Source organism: Elephas maximus, chromosome X (genome assembly GCF_024166365.1).
Source record: "Elephas maximus indicus isolate mEleMax1 chromosome X, mEleMax1 primary haplotype, whole genome shotgun sequence".
Taxonomy (NCBI): Eukaryota; Metazoa; Chordata; class Mammalia; order Proboscidea; family Elephantidae; genus Elephas; species Elephas maximus.
In genome coordinates this window covers 179,220,926-179,242,420 of record NC_064846.1, presented here as the reverse complement: position 1 = coordinate 179,242,420, position 21,495 = coordinate 179,220,926, and the positions used below count along the sequence as shown (strand labels likewise).

Sequence of the window (21,495 nt, the reverse complement as noted above, 5' to 3'; positions counted from 1 at the left end):
GCCAAGTGTGTCACTTTGAATGTGTATCACTTTCCAATGTCCTGACAATAATCCCCTCTCCCACATGGATCCCAAAACTCTCAGGGTCCTGATGCAGGAAATTGGATTATTGGCAAGACTGGGGAGACTAACACATATTCAAAGTAGCGCAAATAGCCTCCATCCTTAAGCAGGGCACCGCTGATTGTTTCCTACTCCAGTCAAAATCTAACAGGAAATAGATCTGGTTTCTATGCAACGCATACGCTGCCCCTCGTTTATGCTGGCAACTACTGAACATTCACAAACCAGCTGAAAGTGCTAATGCACCTGCGTAAACATGTATGTCTATACGTTAATGTCAGGACACTTTTGGTCTTTCTCCTGAGGCACTGTTTTCTCTTGTTTGAATGACACTCACCTCAAATGTCTCCCCTGGTTTTCAGAGTGACCTATATTGCCATGCCACGTCCAGATTTCTCCTAATGTGGACATCCGGGGATTATTCTTAATGTATCGCATCATTGTACATTCACTGGATATGGATAACTTTTCTCCACCGATAAGGTTTTGGGAGACTAACCCAAATATTCAAGTTGAGGTTCACAATATGAAATAAAAAAGAAAGGAGTCACTGGGGAAAAAGGCTGCCATGAGCAAAGAAAGACTTAGCCACATCTCACTGTTTGAGCATGTTCGCAATGGTTAAAGAACAATTTACTAGGGAATAATTCCATGAGGATTGAGAGTGATGGTGACATAAATAGGTGCAGTTACGAGCACTGAAAACAAAAATATTGGACACAATGCGCAATGTAACATTAAAGAAGAACAGTCTCTCTATGACCATAGTTCTGACAGGACTGCTAAAGTCAGAAAAGTAAGTTCGGGTATCTGTGAAGTAGTGTCCACAACCCAAAAGAGAATTTTTCTGGCTGACTAATTGAAATGTAATTCCATTCATACAGGGCTGGTCTTTCCAAAAATTCTTGCTTTCCTGGTGCTTCCTGACACACGGGCCCTGGATGGGGCCTATCCTCACTGTACTCAGATCTTTCCTTTTTGTCTCTGAGAAATCAAATGGGTATAGCTCACATGGTGCTAATGGAGAAATGCACATCATAAGGGAAGACAGTGAAGAGCAATGAACATTTCCTCGACACTGAGACAATACTTTCCTCTTCAGGATCTCTGATGAAAAACGGGTCTGACTTTATATACAGCAAAATAATCATGTTCAACTTGTAATAAATACTGTAAAACTCTCTACAAGGTCCCAAACCACCTACATCTCAATGTCCCATAGTGACCCTGAAGCCAATGCTTACAACACTTAGAAAGCCTCTGGGCTTGTAATCACAGGAGAAATGAAAACTCACGTTAGTACATAAAGAGCTTTACAGGGAATTCAGGATATATCGGGCCCATAGACCAAGGGACCACATCTGATTTAGTTAACAATTTATTCCCATTCCTCGGCCCAAATTCTGGAGTGAAGTCAACGAGTCAAATATTTTTATTTGCTAAAGAAAGAAAAAAAGAAAAGATGCCCTTCTTACCTACTGAGGTCAGGTTTCTGAAGGTTTCCATCATCACATCTCTATAGAGTTTCCTCTCAGCAACATCCAGCAACGCCCACTCTTCCTGGCTAAAGACCACAGCCACGTCCTCAATGACCACTGAGTCCTAAAACATTCCATACGTCATGGATCAGCAAGGTACCATGTACTCCAATGTGTTCAAGAATGAAGGGTATGGCTGACAGCCATGGGGAACTAAGAATTCAAAGGGATTTGACACAAAGCTCTGCATTGTACCAAGGTTTATCTTTGGGTAGTCATCAGTCTCTTCCCTTCACTAACTACATTCACTTCCTCACTGATTGAATCCTGTCTCATATACTTTCAAGAAACAGAAATAATCTCTCCACAGTTTGACTGCAGCCCACTGCAGTCTCATTCCTCTTTATGGTCTAAAACAGAAAACATAGCGGAATTTAAAGAAATACTCTCATGCAGACCATCACTTCCTTGTGATAAAACAATTCCACTTCCTTCCATAAGACCCAGCAGAACATTCAACAAAACATAAAGCAAAGGGTAAAGGCAGGGTTGAAGTATTAACAAGTGGGAAACAGTGCAGAATGGCGGTTTTTCATTTTGCCCTTCACAGCCAAGGGACCACTAAGGCCTGAAAAAACAAACTGGCAAACCAACACCCTGAGCTGCTCATATGTTCTTGAACTCTAGGAGATTAGAAGGTGACAGGTTCACCTATATAAAAAAGAATGATTTTGGAGAATTATGAATTTTTACATGTCAGTCACCTAGTTTTCAAAAACTCAGGTGTTCTGTCTGTCATCTGTCCTTTTTAGAAACAGGAAAAGGTAATAGAAAAAGATCAAATGAGACAGGAAACAGAAGAATCCAGATCGCCACACAATTCTCAAATGTTGAGACCTGATGTAACTGTACATCAATTATTAGTAACTGCTCCCCTCAACAAATTCATACATTCCAACATAAAATAGAGTCTAATGTTATAAGTTGTTGTCAAGTGCCACTGAGTCATTTCCAACTCCTAGCAACCCTACGTACAAAAGGACAAAACGCTGCCTGGTCCTGTGTCACCCCCACAGTCATCGTTATGCTTGATCCCATTGTTACAGCAGCTCTGTCAATCCATCTCGTTGAGGGTCTTCCTCTTTTTTGCTCACCCTCTACTTCACCAAGCAGGATGTCCTTCTTCACAGACTGATTCTATAATTCAAATTTATGCATCAACCACTAAGGTGAAGAAATTGAAGATTTTTATCGATTTCTGTATTCTCAACTTGATCAAAACTGCAGTCAGGATGCATTGATAATTACTGGTTGACTGGAATGAGAAAGTTGGAAACAAAGAAGAATCGGTAGTTGGAAAATATGGCCTTGGTGACAGAAACGATGCCGGAGGTTGCATGATTGAATTTTGCAAGACAGTGTGGCATTGGCAAAAGAAAAGGCAAATAGATAAATGGAACAGAAGAGAGAGCTCAGAAATAGACACAAATAGAGTCTTCTGATCTTTGAATAAGTACCAAAAGCAATTGAAAGGAGAAAGACTAGCCTTTTCAATAAATGTGCTACAACACTTGTACAACCTCTAGTAAAAAAAGGGAATCCAGATGGAGATCTTACACCTTTTACAAACATCAACTCAAAATGGATCAAAAACCTAAATGCCAATGTAAAACTATAAAACTCCAAGAAGACAACATAAAAGAAAACCTAGGTGATCTCCGGGTTTGGGGACGATTTTTTAGATACAACATAAAGTACTAGCCATGATGGAAACACATAAATTGGACTTGGTTAAAATTAAAAAATGTTTTATTACCTACGTATTTACAAGAAAATGGTTTTTAAAAAAAGGAAAAACTTCTGGTCTGCAAAACACAGTGTTAAGAGAATGAAGACACGCCAAAACCTAGCACATAATCTTTCCCAAACACATAGATGATAAAGGATTGATATTCAAAAAAGGATCCTGAGTAGGGCAAACAGTTCATGCTCAGTTGCTAATGTAAAAGTTTACAGTTCAAACCTACCCACCGGAACCATGATATAAAGTCATGGTGATCTACTTCTGTAAAAATTACAGGCAAGAAAGTCCTGCCCTGTAATCCACAGAGTGGACATTACTTGGAATAGATTCAATGGCAAAGGGTTTGGTTTTCCTTTTTTTTTTTTTAATTCAAAATATATAAAGAACTCTTAAAACTTAACAAGAACCACCCCCAAAAAGAAAACAAATTAGAAAACGAGCAAAAGATCTGAACAAATAGCTGACAAACAGGTGTATGAAAAGATGTTCAACATCATGTATCAGTAACAAACTGCAACCTACAATAAAAAAATACCACTACATATTGATTAGAACGGCTAAACTCCCCACCAGTGACAACACCAGGATGCGGGGCAACAGGAACTCTAAGTCACTGCTGTTTCGAATGCAAAACGGTACACCCCGTTTGGCAGTTTTTTACAAAATTGAATCTCCCCTTACCACATGATCCAGCAATTTCACTCCTTCATACTTATCCAAATGAGCTGAAAACCTTTGTCCAGAGAAAAATCTGCAACAAATATTTCTAACAGTTTCATTCATCCTTGTCAAAAGCTGGAGGCAATCAAGAGGCCCTTCAGTGGGTGAATAAATAGATAAGCAAAGTGTGGTGCAACTACACCCCAGAATATTACTCAGCAAGAAAATGAAGTGAGTTATCAAAAGTCATGTAAAAGATTTGGTGAGTAGCGTTTGGCATCTTAAAGGCTTTTCGGTGGAAATCTAAAAAACACAACTATCGGTCTCTTCCAGTCAGCAGCAAAGGAGAGGGGAAAAAACAAAAGACCCAAGGGAACAATTAGTCCAAAGGGCTAATGGACCTCATGAACCACAGACCACGTGCCTCGGAGACCAGAGAGCTAGATGGTGCCGGGCTACCCCTACGGACAGTTCTGACTGGGATTACAACACAGTGGGAGAAAAATGGAGAACAAATGGTCAAATTCACAAAAAAGACCTGACTTACTGGTCCGACAGAGACTGGAGGAACCTGAGACTATGGCCCCCAAACACCCTTTTCACTCACACTTGAAGCCATTCCCAAAGTTTACCTTCAGCCAAAGATCAGGCAGGCTTATAAGATGAACAATAACACACGTGAGGAACATGCTTCTTAAATCCATCAAACATATGGAGATCAAATAGACAACACCTGCCCAGAAACAAAGACAAGAGAGTGGGAGGGGACAGGAAAGCTGGAAGAATGGACACGGTGGCCCTGGTGTGGAAAGGGAAAGGGAGAGAATGCTGACACAATGTGGGATTGCAGCCAACACCATGAAAAACATCTGTGTATACATTTTTGAATAAGAAACTAATTTGGTCTGTAAACTTTCACCTAAATCACAAGAAAAAATCATGTAAAGACACAGCAGAACCTTAAACGAATATTGCTCAGTAAAAGAGACTACTCTGAAAAAACTACATACTGTAAGATTCCAACTCTGTAAGATTTTAGAAAAGGGAAAAGGATACAGACAGTAAAAAGACAAGCGGCTGCCAGGTTAAAGGGTAGAGGGGAAAAGATGCGTAAAAGTGGAGCATAAGGGACTTTTAAGGAAGAGAAAATATTCCACATGATATCAGAACGGTGGATCCATTGATATTACGCATTTGTCAAATCCCATATAGCGTACAATACAAAGAGCGTACCCTAATGTAAACTATGTTTTTTTGCTGATTATACGGTACCCATGTTGCTTCAGCAATTGTAACAAATTTCGCATACTAATACTAGATGCTGTAATACGGAAAACTGAAGTGGAGGGACAGGAGGAAGTAGAGGTACATGGGAACTTTGTATTTTCCACTTGATTCTTCTGTTAATCTAAATCAGCTCTAAAACAGAAAATCTATTTATTAGAAAACAAAAATGAATAACGGAAAATAACATAAGCTAAAATTTGTCAGTCTTCTCTGTAATTGGGATATATAACTGAAAAACTCAAAGACCTCCCTATTCTAACGATTAGAGACTCAGCAATCAACAATAGGACGTCACATCACACGAACATGTAAAGGTGATGAGTCCAGTGGAAAAATGAAAGGTAGAGCAGGATCCAGAGTACCGGCAGCGCTGACGATGCAAGCAGCGGCACTAAGGAGGTGGTTCAGACTGGGCTTCACTGAGAAGAAACACCTGAGCTAAGACTCAAGGGATAGGAAGCAACGATCCAAGAAATCTGAGAAGACATTGTTCCAGAAAGAAAGAACAGCCAGAGCACAGGCCAGAAGGTGGGAAGGTATCTGTATGTTTTAAAACCGAAACGCCACCAAGTTTGGAGCAGAATGAGAGTAATGTTAGAGGAAACGGGACAACGGACTGAGCTCAAGGGACCTATCACATTCTAGGGAACCTGTTGGCAACTGAAAAGACTAGGGCTTTTTAATCTGATGGAAATGCAGAGTGATTTAACAATCCTGAGTGGAAGAGGAAACCAATAGAACAGCTTATAAAGAACTGGTGTGTAGGGGACTAATATAATAGAAAGATATGCTATAAAGTTACGGGCATGAACAGATAAGAAATGATGATGCCTGAGACTGGAGCTGTGGCTGGAAAAATGGCAAGTGCAAGGGATGGCCCTAGACTTCCAACGTAGAGGTAAGAGAATTTCCTGACGCACTGAACATTGAAGTGTAAAAGAAATAGAGGACAAAGATGAGTCCAAGATTTTTTCCTTTGAAAACCAGAAGGATGGTGTCATGGACCGAACTGTGTCCCTCTCTGATCCCCAAGAAAAATATATGCATTGCACAGCCTAACCCTATACCTATATTGTAAAGCTCAACACCGTCAGTCAGAACAAGGCCAGGAGCCGACTATGGGGCAGATCAACAACTGCTCATATGCAAGCCAAGATGTAGCTGAAAAATATTAGAACGACTCCACGAGAGCCAAAGTATGACCTTGAGTAAATCCCACCCGAATTTAGAGACCATCTCAAGAATATAGTCAATGCACTGAGCATTAAAGACCACAGACCAGACGAGCTGTGAATGACATCAAGAACATCATACACGAAGAAAGCAAGAGATCATTGAAAAGATAGAAAAGACCAAAACGGATGTCAGAAGAGACTCTGAAAGTTACTCTTGAACAAACAATAGTTAAAGCGGATGTCAGAAGAGACTCTGAAAGTTACTCTTGAACAAACAATAGTTAAAGCGGATGTCAGAAGAGACTCTGAAAGTTACTCTTGAACAAACAATAGTTAAAGCAAATGGAAGAAATGATGAAAGAAAAGAGCTCAACAGAAGATTTCAGTGGGCAGCTCCAGAAGACAAAGTATTACAACGAATGTCCAAAGACCTGGAGTTTGAAAACGAAAAGGGAAGGGCATGCTTGACAGTTCTCAAGCTGAAAGAACTGAAGAAAAAATTCAAGCCTCGAGCTGCAATACTGAAGGACCCTACAGGGAAAATATCGAATCATGCAGGAAGCATCAAAAGAAGATTAAAGGAAAACACGGTAAGTGTACCAAAAAGAACTGGTCGACATTCAATCATTTCAGGAGTTAGCATAGGATCAAGAACCAATGGTACCGAAGGAAGAAGTCCAAGCTGCACCGAAAGAACTGGCGAAATACAGCCATCCAGAAATTGATGGAATACCCATTGAGATGTTTCAACCAACAGATGCAGCGCTGGAAGCGCTCACTCGTCTATGCCAAGAAGTTTGGAAGACCGTTTCCTGACCAAGCAACTGGAAGAGATCCCTATTCAGGCCTATTCCAAAGACAGGTGATAAAACAGAATGTGGAAATTATCGAACAACATCCTTCATACCACATGCAAGAAAATTTTGTGAAGATCATTCAAAAGCAGTTGCAGCAGTACTTCAACAGGGAACTGCCAGAAATTTAAGCCAGATTCAGAAGACCACATGGAACAAGAGATATCACAGCTGGTGTCTGAAAGCAGAGAATACCAGAAAGATGTTTACCTGTGTTTCACTGACTATGCAAAAGCCTTCGACTATATGGAACATAAAAATGATGGATAACATTACGAAGAATGGGAATTCCAGAACACTTAACTGTGCTCCCGTAGAAACCGCACACAGACCAAGAGGCAGTCGTTCAAACAGAACAAGGGAATACCGCATGTTTTAAAGTCAGGAAAGGTGTGTGTCAGGTGTGTTCTATCTTTTCACCATACTTACCCAAACTGTACGCTGAGCAAATAACCAGAGAATCTGGACGATATGAAACAGAACACAGCATCAGGATTAGAGGAAGACTGAAAAACCACCTGGGCAATGCAGATAACACAATCTTGCTTACTGAAACTAAGAAGAGAAGTTGAAGCATTTTCTGATGAAGATCAGACTATAACCTTCAGAACAGATTACAAGTCACTGAAGAACACAGACACAGTAATAACAGAAAGCTCAAAAGAGGCAAAACTAAACAACACAGAGTTTACGGATTCAGACCTCGGTGGTAAAGCTATGATACTGGGAATAATATCAGTAATGGTCATGAACTTATAAAAATAGATGATAACAATCTATAGGAAGGAAATGAGAACTTTCTGCAGATTTAAGTAAGCTTTAGAGAAACTTTTACGTAAGTTAAAAATATGCATTCCTTTGTGTTTAAGAAGTTTATATCCATTAAATTGAAAAATTCTCAGTAGAAACACAACTAGTGATCTAGAAATTTTCATCCACTGGAAACTATAAATCCAAGAATTTAAACACACACATCTCTTCTGCTTAAAAAACTTAGAGAATCCTTTATTTTAGATTCTAATTTAAGACTAGGGAGAACATCAACAATCATAGGGATTACACACAGCTCGAGTCACAGGTGGGAGGACGAGGACCAAGACTGCGGAGTCATGCTTTCCACATACCTGAAAGCCTCAAGGCAAAAGCCTTCCCCAGTGGGGGTAAAAATGGGCTTGGAGAACGCAGACAGGATCCAGCTGGACTCACTGTCCCCAGCTTCATGCCTTTTTGTGACATCAGGAGAGCACCACCAACACCCAGGACCCCATAAACAGTCAGGGCCTTCCCTACGAACTCTCCTCTCCTTTTCTAACCCATAAAACAGTGTCACAGCTGCAGGTGTAGTTTCAGAACGGCACTGAAAATGTTCCAGTGCCTGGGGGGAGTCAAGAACATTGGTCAGAGAGACAGGACAAGGATGGCTCTGGATGGCGGGGCCCAGCCTCCACAGCCAGAGATGCTCCATCTTCAGGCTCTGGTCAGGAGACTTTGTCATTCAACACAGAGCACAAAGTCCCGGGGTGAAGATGTTAACACCCCAGGGTGGCAGCTCTGAGAGTCACATAAGGAAGGTCACTGCAGGCATCTAAATCCTGAAAAGCCACATGTGTATAGGGGAAGGGCCCAGTGACAGAGAAGCAGGGCCTCAGGGTGCCTCCTGGGCCTCAGTCCCTCAGCCTCCTCTGCTACCTTTTCTCTTCATTGAGGAACCACAGCCCCGCAGCACACAGCTGCTCCCCCAACAATTCAGATCCAGCCTCACCCACTTATGCTAAGGATAACCCAGTTCTCCACAGAACTCACCATTTCCTTCTCCAGTTTCTGCAAGTCTAAGGGAATGTCGTCTCTGAGCCCAAGAAGCCACTTCCAGGAAGAGGGACAGGACTGGAAGCAGAGGCCTGGGCAATTTGGAGGCAGATGAATAATGCTTGGTCCACACACCAGTCTGAGCACTTGAAATCCTTCCCTGTGATTGAGGAATGTGCAAGATAGTCACCTGAGGTCCCCAGCTGCCTGGACTGGACTAGTTCTCCCTGCACCACACCTGAGGCCTGAAATGGAAGAAGGATAGGAAGGAAACAGTGTGGAGGAAGCAGGGAGTCACAGGCCTTTGGCCTCCTCCCAGGCTCAGGGCAATGCTTCACCCTGAGGGCCTTTACACTGAAGGCAGAACAGGCTCCAGCCCCCCAAACACACACCTGCATTCTTCAGGCAGCTCCATGGGCCTCTCCTTTCTGCAACAAGATCACACATGGAGGAATTTACCTCTCCCAGAGCATGAGGAGCAACCAGGCCTGGCCAGGCTGCAAAACTTGAACCTGATTTCCTCCAGGGAGTTAGGGCTCCAATGTTGAAGTTGTGAGTTCACCTATCTACCTCTGTCCCTTACAGATCAACACAGGCACCGTCATTTGGAATCAATGTGGGTGAACCGTCAGGATGAAGTTTTCAGCTGTGGTCAATGAACTTATCTAAGTTCATTCATTATTAATTATGTGCAGTTAACACTCTTTTATTATGCTTTGAAATCTTTTTTTCATTTACAGCACTCTAACATGTAATAGGTAGTTTTCCCGTTGCTTTGCAATGAACATTTCTTTCTTCCCCTTGAGTTTTTTCCCCCTCTCCTTCATTCTCAAACCATGACACCACCAGTCCCTAAACATCTGAGAAATCAGGGAAGGTTGCTAAATATTTGTCTTTCAACCTTATACTAAATCAATCAGAAAATCACTGAGTTTTCTCTATGGAGCCCTCCCCTGTCTCTGTTCCCATTGCTTTCCACCTTGCTCCCCGCCCAGCTGACTGCTATTCTTTCGTTTCTTGGTCTCAGAGTCAACGTTCTCTCTCTCACATGATCTTTATGCCAGTGTCTCCCCTTTAAGCATGATCCTTACTTTTATTATTTCCTCTAACAGCACTAATTTTAATTCACATCCTTATTCCTAGCCTTATACCCAGCACAGACTATAAGATTGTTGAGTTTGTAGACTCTTGCATCCCACACCAGAACTGCTGAATCAAAATCCACATTTTAGCAACATCCCCAGAGTTACCCACACTGTTTTAATTATCTAGTGCTCCTATAACAGAAACACTACAAGCGGATGGCTGTAACAAACAAATTGATTTTCTCACAGTCTAGAAGGCTAGGAGACCAAATTCACAGCACCACCTTCAGGGGAAGGCTTTCCCTCTATCAGTACGGGGAACGTTATCATCAATCTTCCCCTACTCTAGGAGCTTCTCAGTGCGGGGACCCCAGATCCAAAGGACATGCTGTGCTCCTGATGCTTCTTTCTTGGTGGTATGAGGTCTCTCTGTCACTCTGCTGGTTTCTTTTACATCCCTAGAGAGACTGACTCAAGATACAACCTAACCTTGTAGATTGAGTTCTGCCTAGTTAACATAACTGCCTCTGAAGAAAAAAACAAACCCAGGGCCCTCAAGTCGATTCCAACCATATAGGACAGAGTAGAACTGCCCCGTAGAGTTTCCAAGGAGTGCCTGGCGGATTCGAACTGCCAACCCTTTCATTAGCAGCCGCAGCAGTTAACCACTAAGCCACCAGGGTTTCCTAACTGCCTCTAATTCTCCTTTATTAACATAAAAAATGTAAGACTTAAAACACATCCGAAAACCACTTCAGAGGATAAAATGGTGGCCAATCACACAATACTGGGAATCAGGGCTTAGACAAGTTGACACGCATTTCTGGGGGCCACAATTCAATCCATAACACACATAGACATTCAAGTCACTAACTGATCTATAGCCTGTAAGTCAAGGATGAGCAGTCCAACATCGGACGCCCTGTGAACCATCTACATCTACATTACATCACCACACTATCTTCCTGATGGAAACCCTGGTGTCACAGTAGTTAAGAGCTATCGCTGCTAACCAGAAGGTGGGCAGTTTGAATCCACCAGGCATACCTTGGAAACCCTGTGGGCAGTTGTAATCTGTCTCATAGGGTCACTAGGAGTCGAAATGGACTTGACAGCAATGGGTTTTTTTTTTTTTTAATCTTCCTGATCCACAACCCATCTTCATGTCTAGGCCTCCTCTGTCTTCCCTAACTTGTTCATAACAAGCTCCTGCCTGAGTCACTCAATCATGGTTGTCACTTCCAAATCCTATTTGTAGCACAGGAACTGCTGAGTGCCAGTCAGTGGCTGAGCCTTTGCCTACAAAGAGCCCAAAGTAGTCAGCTGGCTTCGAAACAGCCTGCTGTCACTTTCTTTACTCCGATGTCCAACCACCTTGTTTTCTCTGCTTCAATCATCTCCGACTTTCATCACCGAATGGATACTGGGTTCTCTGTTGCCTCAGGAATTTCAACACTCATTTTTCCCAGCTGAAATACTCTTTCCACCCCCACCCGTAAAACATGCTATGAGCCCTACAGAATCATGCATGTAGCCAAATAAAACTAATTTTTTTTAATCTTCACTTCAATAATTTTCCTTTTCATGCTGTCCAATCTCTCAGTTTAGGTCCTTTTAGTACAAGTACCGCATGTCCCTGGTTTTTCACTACGTATTTGGAAACCCTGGTGGCACAGTGGTTAAGTGTTACGACTGCTAACCAAAAGAGTGACAGTTCAAATCCACCAGGTGCTCCTTGGAAACTCTGTTGGACAGTTGTACCCTGTTCCATAGGGTTGCTACGAGTTGGAATTGACTTGACAGCAATGGCTTTTTTCTCTTTTTCTTTTTATGGCTTATCACACTGACACACAGAAATTATCACCTGTTGTATATACTTATGAGCAACACTATCCAGGAGAACTTGCTGTGAAGACAGCCATCTTCTCTTTCTGCACACTCTAACATGGTAGCCTCCAGCCCACGTGGCTACTTAGCACTGAACATATGACTAATACGATTAAGGAACTGAACATCTTCTTTTAGTTGTAATTTGTTTTAATTGAAATAGCAACCTCTGGCTACCAACCACAGCTCTCGTGGACTCACCTCATTTCCACAGCCACACCAATTCCCTCCCCCTCTTCCTCCCCTGCCCCTGAAACCCTTGCCTTTTTCTCAGAAACTGCATGAATAAAGAAAGGCCACTTGACATAACCTGGTACATAAAAGCAATAACCTCCCTGACTCAAAGGAGTCAGTCCTTTGGAGACACTTAGTCTCCCAGCTGACTCCTGTCACTTGACTCAGGCAAAAGAAATCTTGCTGAAGGTAAAGTTTGTCTTTAAAGTGTATTCTTACTCGAGGAAAAAACAAGAACCTTTTGTGTGAAATTGACAACTGGTACCAACAAGGCACGTGTAGGGAAGCTTCCCGCGTTCTTAGGACGACCTACTCAGAACAAAAATGCTATTAAAAGACCGGAAAAGAACCGAAGGGCTGCACAACAAAACTGAGGCCAAACACTGAGAAGCCCGAGGTCGGGTACCCGCATCCGGCTCAGACATCTGCCCCCGTCCCGCTGTTCCTGTGCACAGGATTCCCCACAAACTTCCTGAATACCTATAACTTCCTTATTCCGTCACCCCATAAACATGCAGCGCACCCCTCAAGCAGGGAGCCTCACCTGAGGAAATGTTTCCCGGGTCCCCGCCTGCGGACTCCCAATAAACGTTGCGTTAGATTTCCCAAACGCCAGAGTCTTGCTCAACCGGCTTTCCCTGCCCCCGTCACGACCCCCATTCTGCCCGCTCACAGGACGTCACATCTGGCCGCAGCTGGACCCTAAAGACACACAAAAGAGAACCGGAGGGCGGCGGTGGGGGTGGGGCACGGAGACGCAGGGAGCGACCCCGGCGCCCGGGAGCCCCGGGACCCTGCATGTCTCCCCGCTGCCTGAGCGCCACATGTCTGAGCGGCTCCCTCCACCTCACCTGTCCAAGCACGGAAACACTCAGGGAGCGAACACCGCCACCCGGGAGGCCTGGGATCCTGCTTGTCTCCCCTTCCCCTCCCCCTTTGTCTTGATAACACTAAGCTTGTTTTGAGCAGGAAGTCGCAGCAGGCAGTGGCTGGGTCCACTGACTAGCCCTAGTTACACCTTGAAGCACACTCAGATCGAAATCACATCCTTCACCTGACCCTCCCCCCACCCCATTATAGGCAGGGGAGGGCTAAAGGCGGCAGATTCTAGGTACCAAACCCAACCCCTGAGGCCACAGGAAACAAAAAGCTGCCCAGCTTCCCTAGTCAGCCAGCCCGTGGCCATAAGGTCGCTAGGCCCCAGGTACTCCTTGTACGTGCAGACAATAAACCTGCCACTTTCTGTTTCCCCTGCAATCACTGTCCATCTTCTTTCAATCGGCTAATAAGACAGGACAAGAACCTGAGTGGTTAGGTTACACTTCAATTCCCAGTACCCAATCGACCACAGACTACACACCCAGGGTGTGTGATACCTATAAATCATTCGTCGCCTGCATTAAGACTGTTCAGCAACGTCACATTTTATATTGGACCAACTAGGCCTGGCTGTACGGTTTCTCACACAATCGTGATGAAAATTTCTGCCTTAATGCCCAAGAAATTCCTCGAAAGGTGCCTGTATTAAATGTTTTCCTCCTGAAACTGGGACAAACGTGCTCCTAAAGGTACATACTATTTCCAAGTCATGTTTGTTGAGTGTTCATCAGTCCTAAATACATATACCCATCAAAGGAGGTAGTTATATTCCTCACCACAATCTTCATTTCCCCAGGACCGCTAATACTCAACAAAAGTCCTGCCTGATGAAGCACAGAAAAGAAAGAGGAGCCGTTTCGGGCAGGGAGACTGTGATCACTATGCCCCTTGAAGTAAGAACAGATTTGCATTTGAATTCAGACACTGCCACTTAGCAGATATTTGTCTACGGGCAAGGTATTAAATTTCTCCGAGATTATTCGACTTCTGTAAAACGTTACAAATCGTCGCTCCCTGGCAGTGGTGTTTGGAGGCTCAAAGGAGGTGCCTTAGACAAAGTTCTTCACCCCGTGCCCAGCCCTCCGGAAACACCTCAGTAAACGGTAAATACACAGACGGGCCGGCGGTGACTGAGGGCTGAGGAGCTGCTCGAGGTGACCCCGCACCTGTGTCTGCACCCCACGTAGGGACACGCCATTCAGACGCCGGGAGCACCCCGAGCACCCAGGAGGCCCGGGACCCTGCATGTCTCCCCGCTCCCTGAGCACAAGTGTGCGCGGCTCCCATGGCGCCCACCACCTCACCTGTCCACGCACCGACACACACAGGGAGCGACCCCGGCGCCCGGGAGGCCCTGCACCCTGCATGTCTCCCAGCTCCCTGAGCACCACAGGTGTGCGCGGCTCCCACCACCTCACCTGTCCACGCACCGACACACGCAGGTCCCACCTCCGCGGCCTCCAGGAACCAGCTGCTGCCACACACACCTCACACCGGAGAGCGAGGGTCATCACCTTGGCCGCCCTCTTCCGCTTCCGGTTTTCGGGACTGTCGGTGCGTACGTGAGTGCTTCCGTGCGGGAACCCAGAGCGCTCCAAATAGGGACCGTGGGGTTCAGTGGTTCCCCTTGGTATTTGGGATGTGACCAGGGTTGTCCTTATTTCCTCTATGGAGAAAAGGCTGGGTTTCCTTAAATGTATACCTGAGCTGTAACGTGGATTTCAGTAATCAGAGATACCCTTGGGGGAACAGAGGATGTCAGTATTTGCATATTTGGCCATTTGAAAAAGTCTTCCCATATTCTGTATGAGACACGGAAGAAAAAGGGCCTGTGCCCCTAGGCAAGGTACTCTGCAACACGTGCAACTTGCAAGCTACTTACAAAAATTATGTGCTTGGCTAATGACGCAAAACCCCCATCCTGGAATGTGCGATAAGGAAAGAAGGAGCAATATACTTCCTTGTAAGATGTTTTTCAGAAGCACTGACCGGATCAGGTCCCTGGAGCACGCATAGACATCCACAAGGTGACCGACGGATGACTTCTGCCTGATGCAAGTACTCGCGACAGGAATCGAACCAGCACCATGGGAGGGACTGCGCAGGTGCGACACCCCATAATAAGTCCTGCCACCCAGTCCCAGGATGGTTCCATCTTAGATTCCAGATGGGCATGGAGTCTAATTTAGAATGCACCGCCATTCTGAGAAGTACCGGCCCCTTGAAAGAAACCTGCTAAATAAATATTCGTCACCGTATTATCCTCGCCAAACCTATATAAGCCCCAGAAAAAATCCTTTGTTCGGGGGAACAGAGGCTAGTGTTGCCCAGTCCCTCTCTGTTCCCTGCTCTTGATCTTTTGTTCCTGTGGAACCTCTGAGCCTCTCCTGGTCATCCTTGGTGAGTTTTAGGCAAGAACCGAGGCAGGGCATAGCTCCAAGCTGGGAGCCTTGACCTGCAACACGTAGAGAATTACTTCCATTGCTCCTCATAAATGTTTCCCAATCTTTAGGATTGGTGAAGTCTCTAGTTTGGCCTCTATTTCATGGTTTGTTGTCTCTTGCGTATCCAGTACCTTTCCTTAGGAGCAGCATACAGACTGTGCACACCCAGTCTGACCTCCCTAAGTGCTGAGGAACCTGGGAGGAGGAGTTTTCCAGGGTGAGAGGCAGGGAGATACCAGTCATAGGTAAAAGGTGAAGTATCTTTGAAAATGACAATTACAAACTGTATACTTTTGTCTCATATACACACATAATAAAGTGCACGATGTATATTAATCTTAGTGTATGTCTTAGTTATCTAATTCTGCTATAACACAAAAACCACACGTGGATGGTGTCTTAGTCACCTAGTGCTGCTGTAACAGAAATACCACAAGTGGATGGTGTCTTAGTCACCTAGTGCTGTTGTAACAGAAATACCACAGTGGATGGTGTCTCAGTCACCTAGTGGTGCCGTAACAGAAATACCACAGTGGATGGTGTCTCACTCACCTACTGCTGCTGTAACAGAAATACCACAGTGGATGGTGTCTCACTCACCTAGTGCTGCTGTAACAGAAATACCACAGTGGATGGTGTCTTTGTCACCTAGTGCTGCCATAACAGAAATACCACAAGTGGATGGCTTTAACAAAGAGAAGTTTATTTTCTCATAGTCTGGAAGTCTAAAAGTCTGAATTCAGGGCACCAGCTCCAGGCGAAGGCTTTACTCTCTGCCAGCTCTGGAGGAAGGTCCTTGTCATCAGTCTTCCCTTAGTCTGGGAGCATCTCAGCACAGAAACCTCAGGTCCAAAAGACATGCTCTGCTCCTGGCACTGCTTTCTTGGTGGTATGAGGTCCCCAACTCTCTGCCTGCTTCCTTCCCTTTTATCTCTTGAGGGATAAAAAGTGGTGCAGGCCACACCCCAGGGAAACTCCCTTTACATCAGATCAGGGAGGTGACCTGAGTAAGAGTAGTGTTACATCCCACACTAATCCTCTTTAACATAAAACTACAATCACAAAATGGGGGACAACCACAGAATACTGGGAATCATGGCCTAACCAAGTGGACACATATTTTAGGGGGGACACAATTCAATCCATGACAGTGTACAATGCGATGGATTTTTCAATCGGGATATACCCTCGTATAACCTCCTCTGAGGTGGAGGTAGGGAAATTTTCCAACACACAGAAGACTTCCGCCTGCCCTCTTCCCTGTTGATATTCACCCTAGAAGTAACCAGATGGGCGGCTCATGTCTGGAGGCACAATGAGAAGGCAGGAAGGGACAGTAGTTGGTTGTATGGACACAGGAAATCCGTTGTGGAAAGGACCCCAGATGCTACTCACCGAAGTACAATGTTCTGTGTTTATTCAAGAAGCTGAGTGGCTGGATATAACATGATATATATTCCTATTTTTCTTCCTATCCCTTCTACTCATCATACTTTATTCAATTGATTTGAACACCAAAAACAATGACATTCTATAACTTCAGCTCTCCATTTAAAAATATCTGCATTGGCCTTTCTACCAACTCATTGGAAAGACAAATCACATTGTTTACAAATGACACAAATTATCTATTGCTGTGGCTTTTTTCTTTCCTGAGAGTCATTCGTGAACAACCTGGTGTTGAAGCCGTCAACTCATAGGTTCTTGTCAAGCAGACTAGTGAACTGAAGCCAGCCAGACACAGGGTTGTTGTGGCGTTGGTGAAGAATACTGAATATACCATGGACTGCCAAGAGAATGAACAAATCTGTCTTAGAAGAAGTACAACCAGAGTGCTCCTTAGAAGCAAGGATGGCGAGACTGCGTCTTACATACTTTGGACATGTTGTCAGGAGGGATCAGTCCCTGGAGAAGGACATCATGCTTGGCAGAGTACAGGGTCAGCGGAAAAGAAGAAGACCCTCAACGAGGTGGATTGACGCAGTGGATGCAACAATGAGCTCAAGCATAACAACGAGTGCAAGGATGGCTCAGGACCGGGCAGTGTTTTTTTTTTGTTTTGCACAGGGTTGCTATGAGTCGGAATCGACTCGATGGCACCTAACAACAACAAGACACAAGATTGGAAGAACAGAAAGGTTTATTCACAGTTTGCAAACTGGCAGACTGGCAGGGTCTTGTGACCTAATGCTGCCAGCTCCCTGGTCCAGGGCAGACTTGCTGGTTTTATAGGGAGTGACATACATATGCAAGAACAGCAAGGGGAAGATCTTTAGTTTTGCGATGTGTGCACAGTCCCCATAATTTTACTGAGTGGGTTTTTGTGCACGGCACTAAAAATACTGCACACAGCCCTAAAAAAAATGGCCATGGCACGCTACTATCACCCCAGTAAGGTCATATAGCGGGTCAATTTGAAATCTGTGCACCTGCGCCTCAGCCTCCTGCCAGGAGAGGAGAAGGAACCTGGGGATTCAACCGATCATGGTGATGTACTGTAAAGTTGTAAGAAAAATGTAGCAAGAGTAGACTTTTCTGAAAAACAACTATTATAGGATGGTTAATAGCCCTTAATAACCGTTTCAGGACTGCCTGCTTCAGTGTCCTCAAAGAAAAAGTTTTAACAAAATTCCAAGGTTCTCACAATGGTTTTCAGATGGTAAATTGTTCCTACCTTCCCATTAGATGTCGCAGCAAATCCAAATCCATTTGACTCGCCCATAATAATAATAAACCCATTGCCGTTGAGTCAATTAGTGACCCTACAGGAGAGAGTAGAACTGCCCCATAGAGTTTCCAAGGAGCGCCTGGTAGATTTGAACTGCCCACCTTTTGGTTAGCAGATGTAGCTCTTAACCACTATGTCATCAGGGTTTCCATAAAAATAATAGTAGATACTTCTTACTGAGCACTTATTCTCCCTCAGGTGTTGTGTTAAACATTTTAGATGCATAACTTGCCTCACTGCCCTTTAAGGAAAGCTATCAAGATGACAAATACATAATATGTCTCCTTTTCTGTAATCTTGGTCAAAATTATAAAAACAAAACCCTCAAGCACACCAAACCCAAGAAGTGATAAATTCCGAATTGGATCAATGGTCCATTTTGCCCAACAGCATTTTCAACAACAAGTGTGTATGAGACTAAATGGTCGCACCAGCCCAGGGGCAAGGACAAGAAGGCAGGAGGAGACAGGAGAGCTGGACAAACAGAAATGGGAAACCCAAGATGGAGAAGGGAAGAGTGTTGACATGTCGCTGGGTTGGCAAACAATGTCACAAAACCATATGTGTGTTAATTGTTTAATAAGAAACTAATTTGTTCTGTAAACCTTCATCTAAAGCACAATAAATACACATATACAGTCTGCCGACCTCTTGGTTAGCAGCCGTAGCTGTTAACCACTACGCCACCAGGGTTTCCATATATATATATATACACACACACACACTCACACATACTCCCATACCCATTGTCGTTGAGTCAGTTCGGACTCATAGTGACCCTATGGAACAGAGTAGAGCTGCCCGATAGGGTTTCCAAGGAGTGTCTAGTGGATTCCAACTGCTAACCTTTTAACTATGTCACTAGGCTTTCCATACATATATATATATATATATATATATATATATATATATATATATATATATATATATATATATATATATATATATACATATGTATTGTGGACCATGGGATGCATGTCTTAATTTGGACTGAAAGGTGGTTTCTTGCTGTCGGAGATAGTCTGACACGTGCGACAGAAGAAAAGTGAGACTCATAGGAGAAAGCCAGAAAACAAATAGAGTTTAGTACTCACAGGTACCAGACAGGAAACTACCACATGCTTGAACACAAGGCCACAGAGGGGATCTCACCTAGGAACAAAGCAACGACACTTTGGGACTGTAGGAGAGCTTTTACGTACGGTATGGCAAGAGGGTGTAGGTCTTCGAGTTAGCATGCACAGAGGACTTACTGGTCAGTTAAAAGGTTTCTAGGGCTTTAGTGTAAGAAACGCTCAGAACCAGAAAAAAAAGTATCAAACCACAAGTTGTTTACAGCTCACCCAGAAAATGTCCATCAATCTGGACAAAATGAAAAATGCTGGGGGGCCCAGTGGCAGATTAGTGGTCACAGAAGGCAGTGCCAAGAAGAGCCTGTCCTCAGAGGGCCCAGGGGAGTATGTCCTCAGGGGGCCCAGGGGAGCCTGTCCTGAGGGAGCCGAGGATAGCTTGTCCTGAAGGGGATTAGGGGAGCCTGCCTGAGGGGACTGAGGGGAGCTTGTCCTCAGTGGACCCAGGGGAGCCTGTCCTCAGGGGGCCTAGGAGAGCCTGTCCTGCCAGGGCCGAGGGGAGCCTGCCCTCAGGGGGCTAAGGGGAGCCTATCCTTGAAGTAGAGAAAATACATTTTCTCCAGTGTTTTAATAGTAAAGTAGAGAGAATATATTTTCTAGTTTGTTTTAGTATAGCTGTATAAGCTGTGATTAATCTCTAGTCTTTAGAAAATGGCACAGGCTCTGTTCAAGATATGGCCGAGCAGCCTGTGCCACTCTTAATCATAACAGACACCCTAATACCTTACAACGTGTTTTCTCCTCTTCAAAATGGGTGATTGAGAGCTTGACGTGACTAACGCCGTAATGATGCTCTAAGTAACCGCTAAACACTTTTATATTGCACCAGTGCACGGATCTCTTCCAAAGGGGTGCGGAGCTCTCTCAGTGCCTGTGGCCTTGGTCTCTCTTCTCTTCTTTGTTCTCTTGAGAAATGGCCTTTAGCCTGCAAAAGGGCAGAAAGGCTGCCTGGCATTTTTAATCTACAACTTTCTTTCTTGCTCACTATCTCAGCCAAGTGGACTTAGCAGAACAGTTCCACTAGCTGAGAGATTCTTATGCGAGTTTTCTTCCAGCCTGTTACGAACATATTGATTAGAGTCCAGATGTCTGATATGCATATCTTTAGTTTAATAAAGGGTTTCTTATAGTTGTTTTGTGATGTATAAGGCCATCTGTGGGCTCTGTGCTTAAAAACATTAGGTAACCCTGACCTTCCCCCTACAAAACCCTCCAGCTAGCTCTTTAGAATTAGAATTCCGGAGAAATTTAACCCCCTCTGTCCCTTGAATACCAGTGTTCAGTAAAGCCCTCTTGCCTTTTACCTCCTCCTGTCTCAGTCCTGGCTTTGTGGCAGGCGGCTCCAATCTGAGATTTGTGGTAACATCCCCAGAGGGCTGAGGGGAGCCTGTCCTCGGGGGGCGAGGGGAGCCTGCTCTGAGGGGCTGAGGGGAGACTGTCCTAAGAGGGCTGAGGGGAGTCTGTCCTTAGGGGGCTGAGGGGAGCCTGCCCTGAGGGGTTCCAGGGAAGCCTGTCCTCAGGGGCCTGAGGGGAGCCTATCCTCATTGGGTTGAGAGGAGCCTGTGCTGTGGGGGCTGAGGGGACCCTGGTCTGAGGGGGATGAGGGGAGCCTGTTCTGATGGGATGGAGGGTAGCCTGTCCTGAGGGGGCTGAGGGGAGTCTGTTCTCAGGGGGCCAAGGGGAGCCTGTTCTGCTGGTAGGGAGGTGAGCCCTCCTGAGGGGACACAGGGGAGCCTGTCCTTAAGGGTCAAGGGGACCCTGCCCTGAGGGGATGAGTGGAGCCCGTTCTGAGGGAGCTGAGAGGAGCCCGTCCTGAGGGGGCTGCGGGGACTGTGTCCTGAGGGGGGCCCAGGGGAGCCCGTCCTGAAGGGCCAAAGGGAGCCTGTCCTCAGGGGGCTGAGAGGAGCTGTGCACAGCTGAGAGACGCTGAGAGAGCTGTCATGCACTGAAGAACAGAGATTTCGCCTACATATTTCCCATA

General features: G+C 44.9%; 1 protein-coding gene across 1 annotated transcript in view; it reads right to left on the bottom strand.

Moving 5' to 3' along the window:
- Positions 1-21,495, bottom strand: part of LOC126068891 (zinc finger protein 20-like) — a 65,003-nt gene that overhangs the window by 41,582 nt on the left and 1,926 nt on the right. The window contains exons 2-4 of the mRNA XM_049871577.1: positions 14,631-14,878; positions 1,539-1,665; positions 401-557 (exon numbers count right to left, since the gene is read on the bottom strand). Of these exons, the coding sequence (XP_049727534.1) occupies positions 401-557; positions 1,539-1,665; positions 14,631-14,878 (532 nt within the window). The remainder of the gene's footprint in view (positions 1-400; positions 558-1,538; positions 1,666-14,630; positions 14,879-21,495) is intronic.